Source organism: Lithobates pipiens, unplaced genomic scaffold (genome assembly GCF_037356315.1).
Source record: "Lithobates pipiens isolate NorthernLeopardFrog02 unplaced genomic scaffold, aLitPip1_a1.2 Scaffold_18, whole genome shotgun sequence".
NCBI classification, from domain to species: Eukaryota; Metazoa; Chordata; class Amphibia; order Anura; family Ranidae; genus Lithobates; species Lithobates pipiens.
The window spans coordinates 400,729,133-400,751,989 of NW_027507758.1; the positions used below are offsets into that span (position 1 = coordinate 400,729,133).

At 46.7% G+C, this 22,857-nt stretch overlaps 1 protein-coding gene and 1 long non-coding RNA gene across 3 annotated transcripts in view; one reads left to right on the plus strand and one right to left on the minus strand.

Moving 5' to 3' along the window:
- LOC143988372 (uncharacterized) overlaps positions 1–6,807 on the minus strand; it is a 39,154-nt gene extending 32,347 nt beyond the window's left edge. The window contains exon 1 of one of the 2 annotated variants that reach the window (XR_013276834.1): positions 6,606–6,807. This is a non-coding gene — a long non-coding RNA (uncharacterized LOC143988372). Of the gene's footprint in view, positions 1–6,089; positions 6,202–6,605 lie in introns of those variants that run through there. The other variant, XR_013276835.1, reaches the window with a different exon arrangement.
- MCCC1 (methylcrotonyl-CoA carboxylase subunit 1) overlaps positions 6,213–22,857 on the plus strand; it is a 75,504-nt gene continuing 58,859 nt past the window's right edge. Inside the window, exons 1-2 of the mRNA XM_077487895.1 lie at positions 6,213–6,340; positions 12,444–12,490. Of these exons, the coding sequence (XP_077344021.1) occupies positions 6,273–6,340; positions 12,444–12,490 (115 nt within the window). The 5' untranslated portion in view covers positions 6,213–6,272. The remainder of the gene's footprint in view (positions 6,341–12,443; positions 12,491–22,857) is intronic.

Here is a 22,857-nt window from a genome sequence, read left to right on the forward strand (position 1 = left end):
TGCAGTGCCCACATCGCTGCTCACCGAAATTTAACCCTTCAATTCCCTGCAACACTCTGCAATACCCTGCAACACCCGCCAATACCCTGCAACACCCGCCAATACCCTGCAATGCTCTGCAACGTAATACTCTGCAACGCCATACTCGGAGATACCCAGCCATAGTCGGTGATGCCCTGCAATACCCAGCCATAGACATCCCCCCCCCCTCCCGCCGCCCTCCGGTGCTTCTACCGACTCGCCAATACGATCAAAGCCAGAATCTTTTTTTTTTTTTTTCAGGCTTCCCAGCTTAGAGGTGAGATGTGGGGACTTATTGACCCCATATCTCACTGTAAAGAGGACCCGTCATGCCATATTCCTATTACAAGGGATGTTTACATTCCTTGTAATAGGAATAAAAGTGATCAATAAATTTATTTTTGGGGAACAAAATGTCAAACTAAAATAAATAACGTAAAATGAACAATAAAATTTTTTTTTTTTTTTTAAAGCGCCCCTGTCCCCATGTGCTCGCATGCAGAAGCGAACGCATACGTAAGTCCCGCCCACATATGAAAACGGTGTTAAAACCACACATGTGAGGTATCGCTGCGAACATTAGAGTGAGAGCAATAATTCTAGCCCTAGACTTCCTCTGTAACTCAAAACATATAACCAGTAAAAAAAAATTAAATCATCGCCTATGGGGATTTTTAAGTAGCGACGTTTGGCGCCATTCCACGAGCGTGTGCAATTTTGAAGAGTGACATGTTAGGTATCTATTTACTCAGCGTAACTTCATCTTTCACATTATGCAAAAATTGGGCTAACTTTACTGTGTTTTTTTTCTTTAAGCACAAAACAGTTTTTTTTCCAAAAAAAAGCATTCGAAAAATTGCTGCGCAAATACCGTGCGAGATAAAACGACCACCATTGTATTCTCCAGGGTGTTTGCTAAAAAAACATATATAATGTTTTGGGATTCTATGTAATTTTCTAGCAAATAAATGATGATTTTTACATGTAGGAGAGAAATGTCAGAATTGTCCTGGGTGCTCCAGAACACCTGATGGCGCTCCCTGCATGTTGGGCCTCTGTATGTGGCCACACTGTGTAAAAGTCTCACAGATGTGGTTTCGCCGTACTCGGGAGTAATAGCAGAATGTGTTTTGGGGTGTAATTTGTGGTATGCATATGCTATGTGTGAGAAATAAACCGATAATGACAATTTTGTGAAAAAAAAAAAAGTAAAAAAAATCTTGATTTTGCAAAGAATTGTGGGAAAAAATGACAACTTCAAAAAACTCATCATGCCTCTTACTAAATACCTTGGAATGTCTTCTTTCCAAAAAGGGGTCATTTGGGGGGTATTTGTACTTTTCTGGCATGTTAGGGTCTCAAGAATTGAAATAGGCCATCCGTACTTCAGGTGTGATCAATTTTCAGATATTGGCACCATAGCTTGTGGACTCTATAACTTTCACAAAGACCAAATAATATCCACCAATTTGTACTTATTTTTACCAAAGATATGTAGTAGTATAAATTTTGGCCAAAATTTATGAAGAAAAAATGACTAATCTTATTTTTTTACAGAATTTTCTGTATTTTTTCTTTTACAGCACAAAAAATTAAAAAACGAGCGGTGATTAAATACCACCAAAAGAAAGCTCCATTTGTGTGAAAAAAAAGGACAAAAATTTCATATAGGTCCAGTGTTGCATGACTGAGTAATTGTCATTCAAAATGTGAGAGCACTGAAAGCTGAAAATTGGTCTGGTTATTAAAGCGGAGGTCCACCCTAAAGTGGACCTTCCACTCATCGGAACCCTCCCCCCCTCCGGCGCCACAATTGGCACCTTTCAGGGGGGAGGGGGGTGCAGGTACCTGTATAGTACAGGTATCTGCACCCACTTCCGGGATAGCTCTCTGCGGAAAGGGGCGTAAGTTACGCCCCTTTCCGAAAGTCCCCCGCTGCCTGCTGGGAAATACACAGATCCCAGAGGCAGCGGGTCCATCCTTATTGCGCAGCGCGACTCGCGCATGCGCAGTAGGGAACCGGGAAATGAAGCCGAAAGGCTCTACTTCCTGATTCCCATACCCAAGATGGCGGCGGCAGCACCCGAGAGACGATCGAGAGATCGGCTTCGGGTGCCGACATCGCGGGCGCGCTGGACAGGTAAGTGTCACTATTTTAAAAGTCAGCAGCTGCAGTATTTGTAGCTGCTGGCTTTAAAAAAAAAAAAAAAAAAAAAAAAAAAAATTAAAAAAAACGTGGACTCCCTGCGGACTCCCACTTTAAGGGTGTTTAAGTGCCCAGTGGTCAAGTGGTTAAGTGGTTAAACAGGCCCACAGACCCTCGCTTCTTGTGATGTGACCAAGGCAAAGGCAGAGGCAGAGCTCCTCTGGACTGGATGGCTTAAGTAGGCCAGACTGACGAGCATCAACAGATGGGTAACTGCGGAGAGAGATAGGAGCCGGCAATTAGCCGACAGATGAGAGGCCATCTCAGAGAAGGAAGGGGAATGTAGAGAGGAACCAGTAGGTGTATATGGCATTCAGATGTATAGGGGGTTGGGGGATGTACAGCAGGGGTCAGCAGGTGTATGGGAGGGGAAGGCTAATCAGGAGATTTATAGGGAAGTCAGTAGTTATATCGGAGATCAGTAGATAAATATGGTGGGGGTTGGGAGTGGTATAGAAGAGGTCAGAAGATGTAGTGGAGGTCATATAGCCCCCAACCCATATATATATATTTATAGGTTGGGGGCTATATTGGGGGGGTCAGGTGACTTATGAAGGGTCGGAGTTATGGGGAGGATGATGTACGGGGGAGGCGATGAGATGTATTGGAGGGTCAGTAAGGTGTATATAAGGGTTAGGAGATGTATAAGGGGAGGTCAAGAGCTATCATTTGGGATCAGAGGAAGTATAGGGAGTAGGTAGGTGTATAGGGGGGTAGTTAGGTGTATAGGGGGTAGTTAGGTGTATATGGGGGTCAGGTGTATAGGGGGTCAGTGGGAGTATAGAGGGGGGGTAGGTGTATTTGGGGGTGAACTGTATACGCCAATCTGTATACGCTTATTGCAATTTTTTTTTACTTTTTCCGAAACTATGTAGAAGAATACATATCGGTCTAAACTGAGGAAAAAAAATTGGATATTTATTATAGCAAAAAGTAATATTGTCTTTTTTTGTTTATATCGAAAAAAAAATATCAAAATTTCATTTGGGTACAACATCGCACGACGGCCCAATTGCAGGGGCGTACCAAGTAGGGGGCGGGGGGGCGTTCCGCCCCAGGTGCCACACATTGAGGGGGGTGTAAGTGGCTGGGTGGCATTGCTATGGGGTTCACTCTGCACTCAGATACTGTCTGACAGTATCCTGAAGGGAATCCCTGGCTCTGGCTGCTGTTTTTTTGTGAGTTTTTTGTGAGCTTGAACACCCCCAGCACTGTGGCCGAAATAGTATGGTCTAGTTTCTGTTTTCACCTGCTAGCTCCACCCACCACTGCTGAGCAGCCGAGCTGAGTGTGTCATCATTCAGCGCAGGGGTGGTTGCTGTTACACTCTGTGTCCACATCATCTTCCAGAGTCTAAACCTCCCTAGCTGAAGCTGAGAGCCGAGGTGAGCTGGTGATAGGGGGTGTGTGAGCTGTGAGAAAAGACGTTGGAGGAGTGTGTCTGTCCTGCCATCCTTACTGTGCTGCTCTGTCATAGAAGGGGAAGGGGGGGGGTTGCTGTGTAGTAGGTAGTGTAGCTGACCTGATGGGGGGGGGGGGGTTGCAGAATACAGGCGTGTGCTATGTACAGGTTGTAGACTCCAGATTTGTGCTATATACAGGTAGCAGAATGCAGGCGTGTGCTATGTACAGGTTGCAGAAAGCAGGCGTGTGCTATGTACAGGTTGCAGAAAGCAGGCGTGTGCTATGTACAGGTTGCAGAAAGCAGGCGTGTGCTATGTACAGGTTGCAGAATGCAGGCGTGTGCTATGTACAGGTTACAGAATGCAGGCGTGTGCTATGTACAGGTTGCAGAATGCAGGCGTGTGCTGTATACAGGTTGCAGAATGCATGTGTGTGCTGTATATTGCTGTGTGACTACCACCCACCTATAGTAGCTGAGCTGTGATCTTACCTGGTAAGCGGGGGGGGTGGTGTTGCTGTGTTCACAAACCAGGTATAGAGTATCTGATAAAGGGGGGGACTTACACCCACATCTTGCAGCCATCAGATCCCTCCAGCAAGCAGCAGGTCACTGCAGCATCTTGCCATCTTCCCTGCGGCCATCAGATCCCATCCACGGTCCAGCAAGCAACACGCCATGTCAGTAGGTCAGTTCCCAAATCTTAATCAAATCCTCAATGCCAATGCTGTCCTCAGGGACAGATCCGATCCAGAGATCGCCATACAGTGGAATATCTGGATCAGATCTGTCCCTGAGGACAGTAGATAATGCTAAGTATGGGCCATACTTTGTATTGTCAGCTCTCTCCCCGTCTCACTCTGATGTCTCCCTCATAGCAGCTCCAGTCCAGCTCTCCACTTTCCTGACCTTGGCACAATCTGTCCAAAAATGTGGCATCTGCTCACACCTGAGTGACTGACACCTCTGTCCTTTCCCGTCTATTGTCACTGGCTACCATGGATGAACAGCATCCGCTGTTATTACAAGGAGCGGGAGGGGACGTCCCCATCCCCCCACAGCTTCCCCCAGGTCTCCCATCCCACCCGCAGACCTGAGCCACCAGCCAGCTGGCCAGAAATCCGAACAAAGCCGATTTTGCCTTTGATCAGGTCTCCGATGTAGAAAACTGGAAGCGACAGTACAGTGTCACTTCCGGTTTACTCGGTAGCCAACAGCGCCATTTAAAAAAGAAAGCAGAATTAAAAAACGCTGATTTTGGCAGAGGAGGGTGTTTTTTTGTGGGTGTTTTTAAAGTTGGGGGGGGGGGGGGGTGCCAGATATAGGATGGGCCCTGGGTGCCAAATGCTCTAGGTACGCCCCTGCCCAATTGTCATTCAAAATGTTACAGCACTGAAAGCTGAAAATTGGCCTGGGCAGGAAGGGGGTGAAAATACCCTGTATTGAATTGGATAAGAACTGGAGTATGTAAAATTTGATCAGGGTCATTTGGGTAGTTTCTGTTGTCATTATGATTTAAAAAGAGTAAACACAGTTGATTGATAATAAATGGCTTCACCCAAACACTTAGGCCCCTTTCACACCGAGGCGGTTTTCAGGCGCTACATCGCTAAAAATAACACCTGTGTAGCGCCTGAAAAAAACGGCCCCTTTCACTCCAGTGTGAAAGCCGCAGTGCTTTCACACTGGAGCAGTGCGCTAGCAGGTTGGTGAAAAAAGTCCTGCTAGCCGCATCTTTGGAGCATTCTCCTAAACCACTCACCGCTCCTAAACCACTCCTACCCATTGAAATCAATGGGGCAGCGCGGCTATACCACCGGCAAAGCGCTGCAGCGGCGCTTTGCGGGTGGTTTTAACCCTTTTTCGGCCGCATACTGCCGCTAAAACAACGGTAAAGTACCACTAAAACCGCTTTACCACCGACGCCCGCACTGCCCCAGTGTGAAAGGAGCCTAACCATGAGTGAAAGAAAAGTTTTTGTGTTATTCACATTCTCTGAAAAATGGCCAAGAAATCATAAATTCTGCCAGGGTATGTAAACGTATGAGCACAAGTGTGTGTATGTGTATGTGTGTGTATATATATATATATATATATATATATATATAGGTGTATTAGGTATGAGTAGATGGGAGGTGGTCACTGGGTGTACATGTACAGTGTGGTAGGAGTATAGGTTGGTGCATAGGGGGTAGGTAGGGGTATAGGTAGGTGTATAGGAGGGTAGGTAGGAGTATGGGGGGGGTTAGGTAGGTGTATTAGGTATGAGTAGATGGGGGGGGGGGGGGGTGTTCACTGCGTGTACATGTACAGTGTGGTAGGAGTATAGGTAGGTGTATTAGGTATGAGTAGATAGGGGGTGTGCATGTACAGTGCGGTGATATAACGGTAAGTATTATAGCACATGTCACCCCAGCCGGAGCGCCCCGTAGAAAGGGGCGTGGAGATATGACATCATACCTAGCAGCAAACAAGCACCTATCGAGCCGGTGTTCTGTGGAGGAGTGCCCATTCCATGTATTAGGTTACATTCACGGTCACCTGAGCGCTTTGTAAACATGAGCATTTCTCGACAGAACACCGGGATGGCGTTCCGGAAGGGGCGGGGCGGAGGTGTGACCTAGCTGTCAATGAGACCAAAACATGGCGGCTTCCCTGGTCTGTGTCAGAAGGAGACGATGTCCTGGGCTGGCAGCTGTACTGCAGGCTCGGTAATATGGACGAGGGGGAGGGTTGTGTGCCTGGTACAGGATAGCGGAGAGTTGTGTTATCAGAGGGTCAGTCCGCTCTCATGAAGAGTATATGACACCCAATGACAGGATCACCTACACCACCAAACCTGTGTACATGCATGCTCCTAACACTGCTTTACACTCTGATAGGAGACACCAGGAGTATGTTGTTAGCACGTCCATGTATTAGGTTACATTCACATGTGAGCGTTTTTAAAATGCATGAAAGCATGCCTATCCTTACCTGCTCTGTGCAAGGGATTTGCACAGACAGCCCTGAGCCTCTTCATCTGGGGTACCCAGCTGGTGCTCCAGACCCCTCCCCTTCATCAGATGCCCCTACAAAAAGCCGCTTTCCCTGGGGAGCACCTGTCCATTGACACAGCTCCCACCCCCTGCTCCCACGTCACTGTATTTGACTGCAGCGGGAGCCAATATAACAGTCTTGTGACTTCTATTAGTGTCTGGTTAAATCTTGTAGGAGGAGTTTTCATTCTCCTCAGACTGTCCTATAAGGCCGCATGACCCCTGATCCTCTGAACAGTACCAATCACAGGCACCCTTCCAAAGTAATACACATCAAACTGAACACGTGCAGAGTTCATCCTAGGGTTATGTACTATTAATAGATGGATTGGGGACTGTGGAAGATGGGGGGGGGGGGGGGAATCAGAGAAGACCCCTTAAAGTGGTGTTGCACATAAAAAATAAAAATCATCAAAATTCCTAAATAAAAATAAATTTGGAAACTTTTTTTTTTTTTTTTTTTGTTAACTAGCCTCTAAATGCCTGTTGCTAGGGGGTCCCCCCTAGTCTGCCTCCTTCAGTGCCTGGGCTCTTGACATCACTTCCCCTCGATGCAGGAAGGGCTCAGCTCTGCCCCCTCCCTATTGTCAGTCATCTGGGACACGTGACAGGTCCCAGATGACAGTGCCGCTTGCGGAGTGGGTGCCCACAGTTAGAATGATTGCGCCGCCGAGCGGAGGGGGAGACGAGCGGGGCTTCGTTCCCCCACAGCGCTGGATCCTGGGACAGGTAAGTGTCCGATTATTAAAAGTCAGCAGCTGCAGTATTTGTATTTAGGGGAGCTCCTTTTTAGGCTCCACAGTGAGTATAACAAGCATGCTTTACTGCATATACACACTGGTTTTACTGTTGTGGGCTTTGTAACGCTTTAACCACTTCCCGGCATATAGCAGATTGATGGCTGGGTGGTGGTTCAGTTATCCTGACTGGGCATCATATGAAGTCCAGCAGGATAACATGCCTGCAGCGCAGCGATCAGTGGTGCTGTGTGTCACTCCGACACACTGCATCTCCGAAGGAGGCTCCTTACCAAGTGATCAGCTGTGACCAATCACAGCGTGAACCAGGAAATGTCGGTAAACCGCTTTCCTTGGTTTGCGCTGACAGGGAGAGCCAATCGGTGGTTCTCCCTGTCTGGGGGGGGGGGGATCTGTGCTGATAATCAACACATTGAATATTAGCACAGTGCCCATCAGCAGTGATCAAATACCACCAAAAGAAAGCTTTATTTGTGGAAATGAAACAATAAAAAGTTTGGGTGCAGTGTCGCAATTGTCATTCAAATTACGACAGGGTTGAAAGGTGAAAATTGTTCTGGGGGGGGGGGGGGGGTTTGGTTATGTGCCCTGTAATGAATTGGTTAAAGAGGTTGTAAAATTTCAAGTTTTTTTTTTTTACCTTCGTGCATATCCGTAAATATAAAATAAACATTCTGTATGCAGCAGCGCCCCTAGCCCCCCCCCCCACCCCAATACATACCTGTGCCTCATCTCGATCCAGCGATGTGCACGAGAGCCTCATGGATACACGGAGCAGCAGCTCTGGAAGATGCATTCTTGAGAGCCCCTATATCAAACTTCTTGCTATGGGGCACTAGGTGGAAGAGGAAGAGGAGGATCTGCGCTGCTCTGTGCAAAATCATTACACAGAGCAGGTAAGCATAACATGTTTGTTATTTTAACCACCTCCTACCCATTGTATAGACAAATGACGGCAGGTGATATCCTCTCTTGTTCTGGGCCGACATCGCCCAGTCTAATGCAATTGCACACCTGCGATCACGCTGTGTCCCTGGGACACAGCGCAAACCCAATCTTGGTAAAGAGCAGATGACGTGGCTCTTTACTTATGTGATCAGCTGTGTCCAATCACAGGTGATCACATGTAACCGCAGAAATGCTGTTTATCGGCTCTCCTTGCCTCACACAGAGTGTGAGGAGAAGAGAGCTGATCCAGGGGTATCGCCTCACAGGGGAGACCTGTACAGATAATCGGGGCAGTAATCAGTGTCCTGATTATCAGAGCAGCCCCAACAGTGAGGCCATTCTGTGCCTATCAGTGATGCAAGTCAGTACTTCCTTTCCGTGCATATCCATGCTGCATATTAGTGCAGCCTCATCAGCGAAGGAGAAAAATTATTTACAAGATTTTCTGACAGAAACTTGTAAAATGTGTGAAAAAAAAAAGCAGTGATTAAATACCACCAAAAGAAAGCCCTATTTTTGGGAAAAAATATATAAAAAATGAATTTGGGTACAGCGTTGCATGACTGCGCAATTGCCATTCAAAGTGTGACAGTTTTGAAAGCTGAAAACTGGCCTGAGCAGGAAGGGGGTAAAAGTGCCTTCAGGCAAGTGGTTAATAAAATAAAAAACAAATTTCATTTTAAGGCTATGGCAGGCTGCAGCTGTATGGGGCTGAATGCTGTGCTGAGTGGTACCCATATTTAGGTCCCTATATGTTAAAGTACAAATGCCCAGGATGGGGGTTTGTGCAGGCATTCGTACTAACTGCATAGAGCCCTAAACATGGGTACCATTGAGACACACTGCTCCTAGACATCCCTGTGTGCAAGGGGCATTAGACATCAAGTGCTATAAGTACTCTCATTTAAAGGGTTAGTTCACCCTTAACATTCCATATGCATTACAGTTTTTTATGTATGTTAAAATACTGTCCTCCATTTTTTTAAATTGGTTCTTTTTGAAGCTGCTTCTACTGTGGGCACATCCTTCATTGGGCGTGCGGCCCCAACACCTCACCAATGTGCTCTTGGCTACAAAAACTCAGCTTTCCTAATTATCCATGCCCTGTCTGCTCTCTCTTTCAGTGCAGGGCGAGTGAGAGAGCAGACTGCACATGCATGGTTAGGCAAGCTGAGTTCTCATAGCTGAACACTTGTTGGGGAGGTGTCGAGGTTGCACATTCAACAGTAAAATGGAGAGGAGGAGGCCACAATAGAAGCAGCTTCAAAAGTAAAGCCCCCTACACTATCATATTTTCTGCTGATTTTTTTTTTTTTTTCCTTCAGATTTACCAAAACCATGTAGACCAGGGATATGCAATTAGCGGATCTCCAGATGTTGCAGAACTACAAGTCCCATGAGGCATAGCAAGACTCTGACAGCCACGAGCATGACACCCAGAGGCAGAGGCATTATGGGACTTGTAGTTTTGCAACAGCTGGAAGTCCACTAATTGCATATCCCTGAAGTAGAGCAAGGGCCTGCCTGATTGTATACAAATTGAAAATCCTAAGGTTTGACCTCATTGTATGGTTTTGGTAAATCTGAAGGAAAAAATCAGCAGAAAATCTGATAGTGTGTAATGGGGTTTAAGGGTTCTTTCAGACAGGTGGTAAGCTTACTGTCCTCTGAAAAGAAATATGTGGTGGATACCTTTTCAGCAGACAGTATAGCAGTGTCTAAAAGACATTCAGGAGGCTCCACTGCTGCCTCTTGATGGCCGTTTTTTTGCTTTTTATTTATTTTTATTGCAATTTTACATTGCTTTGTTCTGTGTCAATAAAATTACAGCTTCAGTCTGCAGTTTTCTGAAATTAACAAAACAATCTGAAGTCACCTAGTTGCAATCTAAGAACCAGAAGGCATTTTGTACGCTGTATTCAGAACTCCATAAGAAGTGTTGTTTCCTTGTGTTATTGCCTCTGTTGTTCTCACTAGTCCTCACTTAGGGGTACAGATGCCACATATCACAACATTGAGTCTGCACCACATGATAATGAAGGCAGACCTTTCCATTCAAAAATTAGAACTAAAAATAATACATTATAAATACAAAATAATGTTTCATAGGAATATACACGATAACCTGAAAATTGTCAATGTTCCTACAAAATCTTAACTATACTGCTATATTACCATGTTTGAAAAATGTGTTTGCTGCTAATCGGGGTGTATAAAAATCAATGATTTAAAAATAAAATAAAAATGTATTTAACCATTTGCCGACTGGGCCATAGCCGAAAGACTTCTACAGCGTAGTAGGCTTATTCTGTGAGGGCATCCATGTACGAAAGATCGGCGCATCACAGATCACGGTAAATGGCTGCTGGTAGTGGCCGTTTACCACATGATCGCTTCATCAAATGACGGAGCGATCATTTGTAAACAAACTGGTGCCATGTCATGACGCCGCTTCCTTCCTCCCCTCTCTGTACCGATCTGGAGGGGAGAGGGAAAGAGATCGTTTGTAGCAGCGCTGTGAGCTGGATTTGCAGTGCCCACAGCGCTACTCAGTGCCAGTACTCTGCAATACATTTTTACCAGAAACAAAGAATTTATTTATTTGTTTTTTTACAGAATTTTAGGTCCTTTTTTTTTTTTTTTTTTTTTTTTTTTTTTTTAAAGCGCAAACCCAGCAGTGATTAAATACCACCAAAAGAAAGCTCTATTTGTGTGGAAAAAAAGGACAAAAATTAGAAAAAAGGACAAAAATTTCATATGGGTACAGTGTTGTATGACTGAGTGAGTAATTGTCATTCAAAATGTGAGAGCATCGAAAGCTGAAAATCGGTCTGATCAGGAAAGGGGGTTTAAGTGCTCAGTGGTTAAATTCTATTTTTATCGAATTTATATTAATAAAATGCTTTTGGAGTAAAAATCTATCTAAAGATAGTTTTCAATTTAAGATACTTTTTAATAATTTAGTTTATTCAGCATGAAATGGCGCTTGGTTAAGCTCCATGCACATTGAAGCTCAAAAAAGTTTTTCTGGACGCCAGATTGCTGGCAGAAAACTCTGGTTGAAAAACGTGCTTTTAACAGCATTTTGTACTAGCGTTAGCGTTTATGGGCGTTTTTCAATAAACATACACAGAGGACACTCCTAAAATCCCACAGTGCATTCCAAACTCCCACAATGCATTGAAAAAATAGAATGCCGAACACTAATTAACGCACGTTTATAAGCGTTTATCTGCGTTTGTCGTTTTTTTGGCAATAAAAAACGGAACTTTGAACGCGAATTTCTGGCGTTCAGAAAAAAGCCCATAAACTCCACTGCTCATTAAAGCTAAAAAACTTCCATGTGTGCATGGACACATAGGCTAACATAGAGTGGAGTTTATGGGGTTTTAAAAAACAAACAAAAAAAAAAACGCCCAAACTCCAATAAACTGCAGTTTATGAGCTCCAGTGTGCATGGAGCCTTATATAGCATAAGGCTGTATATTCTACAATTTTGGCAAACTCATTCAATAAATCCAAGCTGAGCTAACATGCACTGCATTGATGCATTCACACAGTTTTACAGTAACCACGAGATTATTCTAAATAAGAAACCTTAATTTTGTTTGCAAATATTAAAGATTTTAACTACCAGCAAGAATAAGTCCTTACATTTAAAGAGCACCTGTTATTTCAGATCCATCATGGCAGCACCTGTTAGCGGGCATCCACTCACCTGCTGCCGCCACGTCCCTTACCTTGTGTCACTGCCGTATCAACCGCCATAACATTAAAGTGAATGGGGCTGTCGGTGAGTCAACAGCAGGTCAGATGAGGAGCTGCTGCAGGACAGAGATTACAGTTGCTGTTTACTAATTATGATTTAAATCAAATTGATTTAAATAAAGCCTTTTTACTAGTGATTTAAATTAAACCCACCCTGCTACTAATACAAATTATGATTGTTTAAGTCATCTTTATAATCTACAGCAAAATGATTTCTCATTAAATGCAAAATGATTCATGCGTAAACTGTTGGCGCTATATAAATCCTTTGTAATAATTCCGTTTTATCGTGTTATTTGCAGGAAATTGACATTTGGCTCCATATCACTGAGATATGCTTCCGATGCAGGTATGACATTCTTTTTTTTTTACCTTGATGAATTACCTACATTAAGGTAAAAATCCTTTCACTAAATGTCCCCCCCCCCCCACCTTGAGTCTTGTATCAATTCGGTTTTGTGCCCATCTACAACAGCGCTGCTCTTTCTCCCTGGTCTCACAGAACAGTTTGATCCTATTGTCATGGGATAGATGATCAATGTTGTTATTCTCTTTAGCTGTAATTGGTCATAATGTTATGCCTGATCGGTGTATATCACACTTAGGCTCGGTTCACACAGGGGCGACACGACTTCAGGATGACTTTGTGAGGCAACTTGGAGACGACTTGAACACGACTTTTAGACACAACCTGGGGCGACTTACAAGTCGCCCCAGGCCAGGCGACTTTTGCCGTGGCCAATGAGCTCTGAAGGGGGAACTCCACGCCAAATTTCTGAAAAAAATTTGGCGTGGGTTCCCCCTCCGAGAGCATACCAGGCCCTTAGGTCTGGTATGGATTCCAAGGGGAACCCCCTACGCCGAAAAAAACGGCGTGGGGGTCCCCCCAGATCCACACCAGACCCTTATCCGAGCACGCTACCCGGCCGGCCAGGAAAGGGGGTGGGGACGAGCGGGCGGCCCCCCCCTCCTGAGCCATACCAGGCCGCGTGCCTTCAACATGGGGGGGTGCCTTGGGGGAGGGGGGGCGTGCGGCCCCCCACCGCAAAGCACCTTGTCCCCATGTTGATGAGGACAAGGGCCTCTTCCCGACAATCCTGGCCGTTGGTTGTCGGGGTCTGTGGGCGGGGGGCTTATCGGAATCCGGGAGCCCCCTTTAATAAGGGGGCCCCCGGATACCAGCCCCCCACCCTATGTGAATGAGTATGGGGTACAATGTACCCCTACCCATTCACCTGTAAAATAAAGTACAAAAAAAACACAACACAGAAGTTAAAATAGTTTATTGCACAGCTCCGGGGGTCTTCCGTCTTCGGGGGTCGTCTCGCCGGACTCCTCCGCTATCTTCTTGTAGCTCTTTTACTAGCGGAAGAGCCCGGCTTTCTTCCTCGCCGCCGCCCTCTTCTTCTGACTTCGGGGGTCTTGTCCCCCTCTTCGGTTCTTCTGCCAGGCCACCGCGCCTTCTTATAGCTCTTTTACAGGCGGTGGCCCGGTCTTCTATCGCCGTCGCCTTCCGTTCTACTTCTTCTCCTGGAGATGTTGAGTCGACGCTCTCTCCGGCCGCAATGCCAGGGGCACGCTGCACGGCGACTTATATAGGGACAAGGGGCAGGGTCATCGGTTGATGTCACATGGTGACCCCGCCCCCTTACGATGTCACAGTCCCGGAGGATGCTGGGACTGTCGCCATGTGACATCAACCCATGTGACATCAACCGATGACCCTGCCCCTTGTCCCTATATAAGTCGCCGTGCAGCGCGCCCCTGGCATTGCGGCCGGAGAGAGCGTCGAGTCAACATCTCCAGGAGAAGAAGAAGAAGTAGAACGGAAGGCGACGGCGATAGAAGACCGGGCCACCGCCTGTAAAAGAGCTATAAGAAGGCGCGGTGGCCCGGCAGAAGAACCGAAGAGGGGGACAAGACCCCCGGAATCGGAAGAAGAGGGCGGCGGCGAGGAAGAAAGCCGGGCTCCTCCGCTAGTAAAAGAGCTACAAGAAGATAGCGGAGGAGTCCGGCGAGAAGACCCCCGAAGACGGAAGACCCCCGGAGCTGTGCAATAAACTATTTTATCTTGTGTGTTGTGTTTTTTTTTTTTGTACTTTATTTTACAGGTGAAGGGGTAGGGGTACATTGTACCCCATACTCATTCACATAGGGTTGGGGGCTGGTATCCGGGGGCCCCCTTATTAAAGGGGGCTCCCGGATTCCGATAAGCCCCCCGCCCGCAGACCCCAACAACCAACGGCCAGGGTTATCGGGAAGAGGCCCTTGTCCTCATCAACATGGGGACAAGGTGCTTTGGGATGGGGGGGGCGCACGCCCCCCATGTTGAGGGCACGCGGCCTGGTACGGCTCAGGAGGGGGGGGCGCCCGCTCGTCCCCACCTCCTTTCCTGGCCGGCCGGGTAGCGTGCTCGGATAAGGGTCTGGTGTGGATCTGGGGGGACCCCCACGCCGTTTTTTTCGGCGTAGGGGGTTCCCCTTGGAATCCATACCAGACCTAAGGGCCTGGTATGCTCTCGGAGGGGGAACCCACGCCAAATTTTTTTCAGAAATTTGGCGTGGAGTTCCCCCTTCAGAGCTAATAATTCTGTTAAAGTCGCCTCCGTATAGACAGAGATCCGACTTGGAGGCGACCTCCATTGAAATCAATGGGTACAAGTCGGATTCAAGTAGTACAGGAACTTCTTTTGAAGTCGGAGCGACTGTCAGTAGTGTGCATTAAGACGGCTCTCATTCACTTACATTGATTTTTAAATGTTGTCCGACCTGAGGCGACTAGGGGCGACCTGAAGTCGGATCGGAGTCGCCCCTGTGTGAACCGAGCCTTACCCGTCTGCAGCCAGTGTTGTGTGAACTTGGTACTGCAGGGTTTCCCACAACTGGTTTATGCTATGACTGCAGACATAAAAGTATTGTCTTGGGTTGCCCACATAGCCACTGGTTATATAAACATTTACAACAAGAAATAAAACCATAAATAGAATGATTGTGCTCTTCTTTTTTTTTTTTTTCTTATGGGCCAGTATTGATGCAGTGGCCTTACTGATAACATAGAGACAAATAGCTATTATACAGTGCCTTAAAAAAAGTATTCCTACCCCTTGAAATGTTCCACATTTTGTCATGTTGCAACCAAAAAATTAAATATGTTTTATTGAGATTTTATTTGATATACCAACACAAAGTGGCACATAATTGTGAAGTGGAAGGAAAATGATAAATGGTTTTAATTTTTTTTACAAATGAATATCTGAAAGATGTAGTGTGCATCTGTAATCAGCCCCCCTGAGTCAATACTTTGTAGAACCACCTTTCACTGCAATTACAGCAGCAAGTCTTTTTGGGGATGTCTCTACCAGCTTTGCACATCTAGAGAGGGACATTTTTGCCCATTCTTTGAAAAATAGCTCAGGCTCTGTCAGATTGGATGAAGAGCGTCTATGAACAGCAATTTTCAAGTTATACCTCAGATTCTCAGTTGGATTTAGGTCTGGACTTTGACTGGGACATTATAACAAATGACTATGCTTTGATCTAAACCATTCCATTGTAGCTCTGGCTGTATGTTTAGGTTCGCTGTCCCGCTAGAATGTGAACCTCCACTCCAGTCTCAAGTCTTTTGCAAACTCTTAACAGGTTTTTTTCTAATGCCATGTACACACGGCCAGACTTTTCGACAGAAAAGGTCAGACAGAACGAATCTGTTGGACAATTCGATAGTGTGTGGGCTTCATCGGACCTTTGCTGTCTAAAAATCAGACGGACTTTATAAATAGAACATGTTTCCTATCGAGAAATCCGTTTGTGTGTATGCTAGTCCGATGGACAAAAAAACGACGCTAGGGCAGCTATTGGCTACTGGCTATGAACTTCCTTATTCTAGTCTAGTTGTACGTCATCACGTTCAAATCTGTCAGACTTTGGTGTGATTGTGTGTGGCCAAGTCCGTTCGTTCGGAACTCTGCCGAAAGTCCGGGAGGACCGTCGGACCTAGTCTGCCGGAAAGTCCGGTCGTGTGTATGCGGCATAAGATTGCCCTGTATTTGACTCCATCCAGCTTCCCTGTCCCTGCTGAAGAAAAGCATGCCCATAACATGATGCTGCCACCACCATGTTTCATGGTGGGGATGGTGTGTTCAGGTTGATGTGCAGTGTTAGTTTTCTGCCACACGTAGCATTTTGCTTATAGGCCACAAATTTCAATTTCCCAAGGCGTCTTTCAGGACGGCATCTGAGAGATAGCGACTCCTCCCTCCTCGTTAGGAAACACCTTCTTCCTCCCAGACTTTAAAGGGAGGCACCTCCCTACCACACCTCAGTTATTGTGTTTCCTCCGGCCCGGAGAGAACCTCTTTTGGGAGGGAGTCAGATCTCTTGGGTGTTCCTGAGGGACAAGGCTTCCTTCCCTTTTTTTTCCTCCTTAAGGGACCCGCTGTCCTCCCGACCTACCCAGGCCTCGGCAGCGGCAGCAAGCGGGCTCCTCTTCCCCTCTTGGTGCTTGGAGAGAGCCGAAGATTCGGTGGCCTGCACGTCTGTAGGCGCGGCGGCGCGCGTGTGCCGCCGCCATGTTTTTTTCGGCTGTCACGCCGGAAATGACAGAGCGGGTCACTGGGTCGGCTGAAATGTCGTTTCCGGCGTGGACGCAGGGGGGAGGAGGGAGGACAGGAGCTGGTGCCTATTTCCGCTTCCGGTCCAGTGCAGATGCATTATGGGAGTCCGGAGGCAGCGTGTAGCCACAAGTGGAATTCTGCACACCTGTTATGGAAGATTCAGCGTCTGCAGCGGTGGGGACAGGCACAGGCACCAGCAAAGCCCAGGTAGGAGGCAGCAGTTAAAGTCTGCCTTTTTTCTCCTATTTCCTGGCGTTTGGTCTCTCTTTTTTTCTTTCCCCCCTGGTGGCAAGGGGCCTGTCTGGGCACTAGAAGCTGACTGGTTTCTTCTCAGTGCACCTGTGTGGTGATCCCTATCAAGGCTGAGACTGGGTCTCACTAAGGGTTCCCTGTTTTTTTTCCCTTTTTTGTCTTTTTCTTCATAGGCTAAGAGCTCTGACCCAAAGAAGAGATGTCCTTCTTGCAGGGCCAAGCTGGGAGAAAATTGGAAGAAAACCCTATGCAGTGCCTGCATTACTTCTTTAGTTAAAGAGGAATCAGCCTCTGTATGCGAGGATCTGGTTGCCTCTGTAAAGAAGGAGCTATACGCCACGATTCAGAATTTTCGTGACTCACTAGTAAACCCGGCTGCTAGTCAGCCTTCCACTTCAGAGTCCTCCCAGGGGTCTTTTTCTATCCCGGTATTGGAATCTCTGCCTGAAGACTCTTCAGATAGGGAAAAGCAGTCCACTGCTCTTTCCGTTAAAGATTCGGAAGAGGAGTTGGAGGAGTCTGAGGTAGCCCCCTCTAAATTCAAACTGTCCCTTGAAGAGGTAAATGGGCTCCTTAAAGCCATTCATGCTACGCTTGGCTTAAGTGAGGAGAGAAAGGAATTATCACTCCATGACCGCATGTATGCTGGGTTGGATGAGCCAAAGGGCCGAACATTCCCAGTTCATCCGGTCATCTCTGAGGCCATTAGGAAAGAATGGCAGGATCCAGAGAAAAAGCCCTTTTTCTCCAAAGCCCACAAAAGGCGTTTTCTTTTTGAGGAGGACCCTGCAGCAGTATGGAACAAGGTGCCCAGACTGGATGCCGCCTTCTCCCAGTTCTCAAGGTCCACGGATCTGTCCTTTGAAGACATGGGAGTTTTGAAGGATCCGATTGACAAACGCATGGATCTTTTGCTCAAGAGATCATGGCAATCAGTTATGAGCAATTTAAAACCAGCAATGGCCACAACGTGTCTAGCCAGAAATTTAGAATACTGGATCAACCAGTTAAAGTCGCATATAGCTGCAGATTCCCCCAAACAGGAAATCTTAGATTATTTTCCTACCCTGACTGCAGCAGTTGCTTATATTGCAGATGCCTCAGCTGAGGCAATTAAGATGTCAGCCAGGTCAGCAGCTCTAACTATTGCTGCAAGGAGAGCCTTATGGCTTAAAACCTGGCCCGGTGATTCGGCATCAAAGAACAAGCTGTGTGGGTTACCCTTTTCGGGTGACCTTCTCTTCCGCCCTGACCTCGATAATATTCTTGACAGGACAGCCGATAAAAAGAGATCCTTCCCGGTCAAAAAGAAAAAACAGGTACCAAAACATATTTTTCGACCTCAAAAAACTCAGGATCAGGACAGCAAGTTGCAGGGGAGAAGGAAAAATTGGTCCGCTCCGAAGCCGAAAGATAGAGGCGGAATTCTCTTCCGTCCTCCTACACAGGCCGAGAAATCTCAATGACTCGTCCTGCGGGTGGGCGGAAGACTACAAGAATTTCTTCCGCAGTGGTCAGGGATAACTTCAAATCAGTTTATTCTGATCACTCTCTCGCAGGGTTACACACTCGAGTTTGCCAACAACCCCCCAAAGAGGTTCCTGATTACAAACACCCCGCGGGACTCGGTAAGGGCCCTGGCCATGAAGTCCTCTCTAGAGGAACTGATGCAGCAGGGTGTAGTGGTACAGGTGCCCCTGCAAGAACAGCAGGAGGGGTTTTATTCCCATGTTTTCTTAGTAAAAAAACCGACAGGAAAATTTCGGCTGATTCTCAACCTAAAACCTTTAAACGAGTCCATCAGGTACAGAAGGTTCAAGATGGACTCAATTTTTTCAGTCAGGAATCTGTTGACGCCAGGATGTTTTATGGCGTCAGTGGATTTAAAGGATGCATACCTACATGTTCCGATCTCTCCCCAGTCTCAGAGGTTCCTCAGGCTGGCGGTGAGGTTGGGGGGTGTGGTTCATCATCTCCAGTTCAGGGCCTTACCCTTCGGTCTGTCATCATCTCCCTGAATTTTTACCAAAGTAATGGCAGAAGCTTTAGCGCCGCTGCGACTTCAGGGAATCGCAGTTATTCCTTATTTAGACGATCCGCTGTTTTTCGCCCCATCCAGCGAGGAATTGCAGATCAATCTAGGCAAAGCTCGCAGCCATCTGGAGGCTCTGGGGTGGATTTTGAACCTCCAAAAGTCGTCCCTACACCCATCCCAGGAGATTCGGTTTTTAGGGTATCTAATAAATTCGGTGGATCAAAAAATCTTCCTTCCCTTAGACAAAAAGGACAGGATTTCCGGTGCAATGTCTTTACTGCAGACCAGCCAAAATCTGACAGTAAGACAGGTTATGGCAGCTTTGGGGGTTCTAACCTCAACAATGCCGGCAGTCCAGTGGGCAAGAATGCATTTCAGGTGTCTGCAGGCTTTTCTTCTAAAATCTTGGGATCACACAGTGGCATCCCTAGAGGCAGAGGTAAAAGTGCCAACCCAGGTAAAAAGGTCCCTATGGTGGTGGAAAAGACGTCTTATCAGAGGGGTTAGTCCGGGCTTTTCCAGTCGAGAAAAGACTAACAACCGACGAGTTTCTGGGGGTGGGGAGCCCACCTAGGAACACGTTTTACTCAGGGATCCTGGGCCAAAGATGAGGCAGTAAGGTCCTCAAACTGGAGGGAGCTCAAGGCGATTGCCTTGGCTCTGGAATTGTTTGTTCAGGAGCTTCAGTTCCATCACGTTCAGGTCCTAACAGACAATGCCACGGCGGTGGCTTATTTAAACAGGCAGGGGGGTACAAGAAGCAGGTCGCTTCAAGTACTGGCCATGGAGATCCTTCGGTGGGCGGAAAAGCATTTGTTGTCTCTATCAGCAGTCCACCTAAAAGGGGATCTAAACAGGTTAGCGGACTTCCTAAGCAGAAACCCTATTCAGGAGGCGGAATGGTCTCTAAATCCAGAAGTCTTCGCAATGATTGCCGGGAATTGGGGGCTACCAGAGGTGGACCTGTTCGCCTCAAAGGAGAATGCCCAGGTTCCCCAGTTCTTTTCCCTGGACAGTCGCGATGGGTCGCTGGGCACAGATGCGCTAGCATATCCATGGGAATTCCGTCTTTGCTACGCGTTCCCCCCCCGTCTTTGCTACGCGTTCAGTTAATCCCGTTAATTTTAATGAAAATTCAGAAGGAAAAGGTGCCAGTTATTCTAATCACGCCCTTTTGGCCAAAGAGGGCCTGGTTTTCGACAATTCTAGGTCTGGCAATCAAGCCTTGTTGGCATCTGCCCCTCAGGCACGATCTGTTGTTGCAGGGCCCAGTAAACCATCCAGGAGTGGCCAGTTTGGCCCTCATGGCCTGGTTTCTGAAAGGCAGCTCCTTAGGAGCAAGGGGTTTTCCAGCCGTTTGATCTCTACCCTTTTGGCAAGTAGGAAAAGGGTTACAGGGGCCATTTATTCTAAGGTTTGGAAGCGTTATAAAACATGGTGTTTTTCAGCCGCCCAGGTGCCAGGGAGCCTTGTCTCCATCTTGGAGTTTTTACAAGATGGAGCAGACAAGGGACTAGCAGTTAGTACCCTGAAAGTGCAGGTAGCAGCTCTGTCAGTGTTCTTAGAAAGATCTGTGGCCTCAGATCCGCTGGTGATCAGATTCTTTAGAGCCCTTAAAAGGTCTAGGCCAGCACCTATTAAGGTTTTTCCAGAGTTACCATGGGCCTCTTGGTAAGTTTGTTGTACTATACTCTTTCCATTTTTGGATGATGGATTGAACAGTGCTCCGTGAAATGTTTAAAGCTTAGGTTATACAAAAAAATCCCAACGCTGCTTTAACCACTTCACGCAAAACGACATAATGGCACCTTGACGCTAAACACTGGGGTTATAAGCGGCCATAACCCCGGTATTTTCGGGAACCACGTGCTTTTCTCTTTAGGATAAAAGTAGCAAGATCACTTTTATCGGTGCCGAGAGAGATGCTCACCCCCCCCCCCCCCCTCTTGCCACACTCCAATCCTCTCTGCCACTTACCTGACCCGCCGGTAGCGGCGGAGATTATCACGTCTTTTCTCATGGATGCCTGGCTGCCGACTGAGGGGAAGATGGGCCCCACTGAGCTCCATAGCATGGGAGGGCGGAAGCGATATCAAATGTCACTTATGCCCATAGCTCTTAACCGCTTCCATACCGGGCCATTGTCATATGAAGTCCACAGGAACACTCTGTCCCTCCGGTCGGGTATAGTATGACGTCCTGGGCTTCTCGGCACTCCTGCGGGGGCCAGCAGTGCAGCGCTCAGGCATGAGGCGTGTCCCTCGGGATGCAGCCCATCCTAGATCAGTGTAAAGAGCCAATAAAAATCGGCTCTTTACCATATGACCGGCTGTGTCCAATCACAGCCAATCGCATGCATTGTCCTCGTACACGGTGGGCGCGCACGAGCAGCAATCACACTGACACAGCCCATCCTCAATCGTGGTAAAGAGCCAAAGAAATTGGCTCTTTATCACGTGACTGGCTGTGTCCAATCACAGCCGGTCACAGAATGTCAACAAATCGAGATAACAAGCTGTTACCGGGCTCTCCTCCTCACACACTAGATTGCGCTAACAGCTCGTTACCACCTACAGTATACACCAAACACACGGATTGACACCCCCCCCAATAAAGAGGACCTGTCACCACCCATCAAAGCACTTGTCACCAGCCCACCTGAGTACCTGTCACCAGCCCATGCCATGTCTTGGTGTTAGCTTTCCAAAATGGAGTCATTTTGTGGGTAAATTGACTGTCCTGGAACAAAAGTGTGATAGGTAGGAATATTATTATATTTGTAATTTAGGCTCATAGAACACCTGGAGGTTCCACTTCAATGTTGGACCTCTATGTGGCCAGGCTGTGTAAAAGTCTCACATATGTGGTATCGCCATATTCGGGAAGAGTAGCAAAATGTATTTTGGGGTATAATTGAAAGTATGCATATGCTGTTTGTGAGTAATAACTTGTTATAAAAAAAATAAAAAAAAATAAAAAAAATAAAAAAAGTCTGTTTTCCCAAGAATTGTGGGAAAAAATTACAACTTCAAAAAACTCACTATGCCTCTTACTAAATACATTGGACTGTCTACTTTCCAAAAAGGGATCATTTGGGGGGTATTTGTACTTTGCTGACATTTCAGTGCCTCAAGAGGTGAGGTAGGCTGTCAGTGCATCAGGTGTGATAACTTTTCATTAATTTGCACCATACCTTGTAGACTCTAACTTTCACACAGACCAAATAATATATACTTATTTGGGTTATTTTTACCAAAGAAATTTATCAGTATAAATGTTGGCCCAAATTTATGAGCAAAAATTACTTATTTGCAAAAAATTTTTTTTCTCTAACAAACCTCTGAAGGCTTCACAGTACAGCTGTATTTATACTGAGATTAAATTACACACAGGTGGACTCTATTTAATTTGACCTGCCATATTCAAGCAGTAACAGGGATCAATACACATACCATGTGTGGCTTATTCTATTGGAAGCCAATGCTATTTGTTTTTAATGTTATATTGTCAATTTTTTTTTTATATCTATGTTTAATTATTTTTCTAATATTTTGTATTCCTTTTCTGGTACCTATAAAGTCCGCTCCAACGTCCCCACTAGCAATTTTATATGGATGTGATATAGGGATGCACCGGAATTTTGGCCGCCGAAACATATCGGCCGAAAATGGCCCTTTCAGCAAAAAGCCGAAAGAATTTTCACTGATACTGGCGCCGAAAATGGGGCGGGCCTGCTGGGCTTGGTGCCACCCATCACGAGGTTGTCATTCCATCTTTACTCTCTCCTCCTCCCCTCCCTCCTCACCCATGCTGCAGG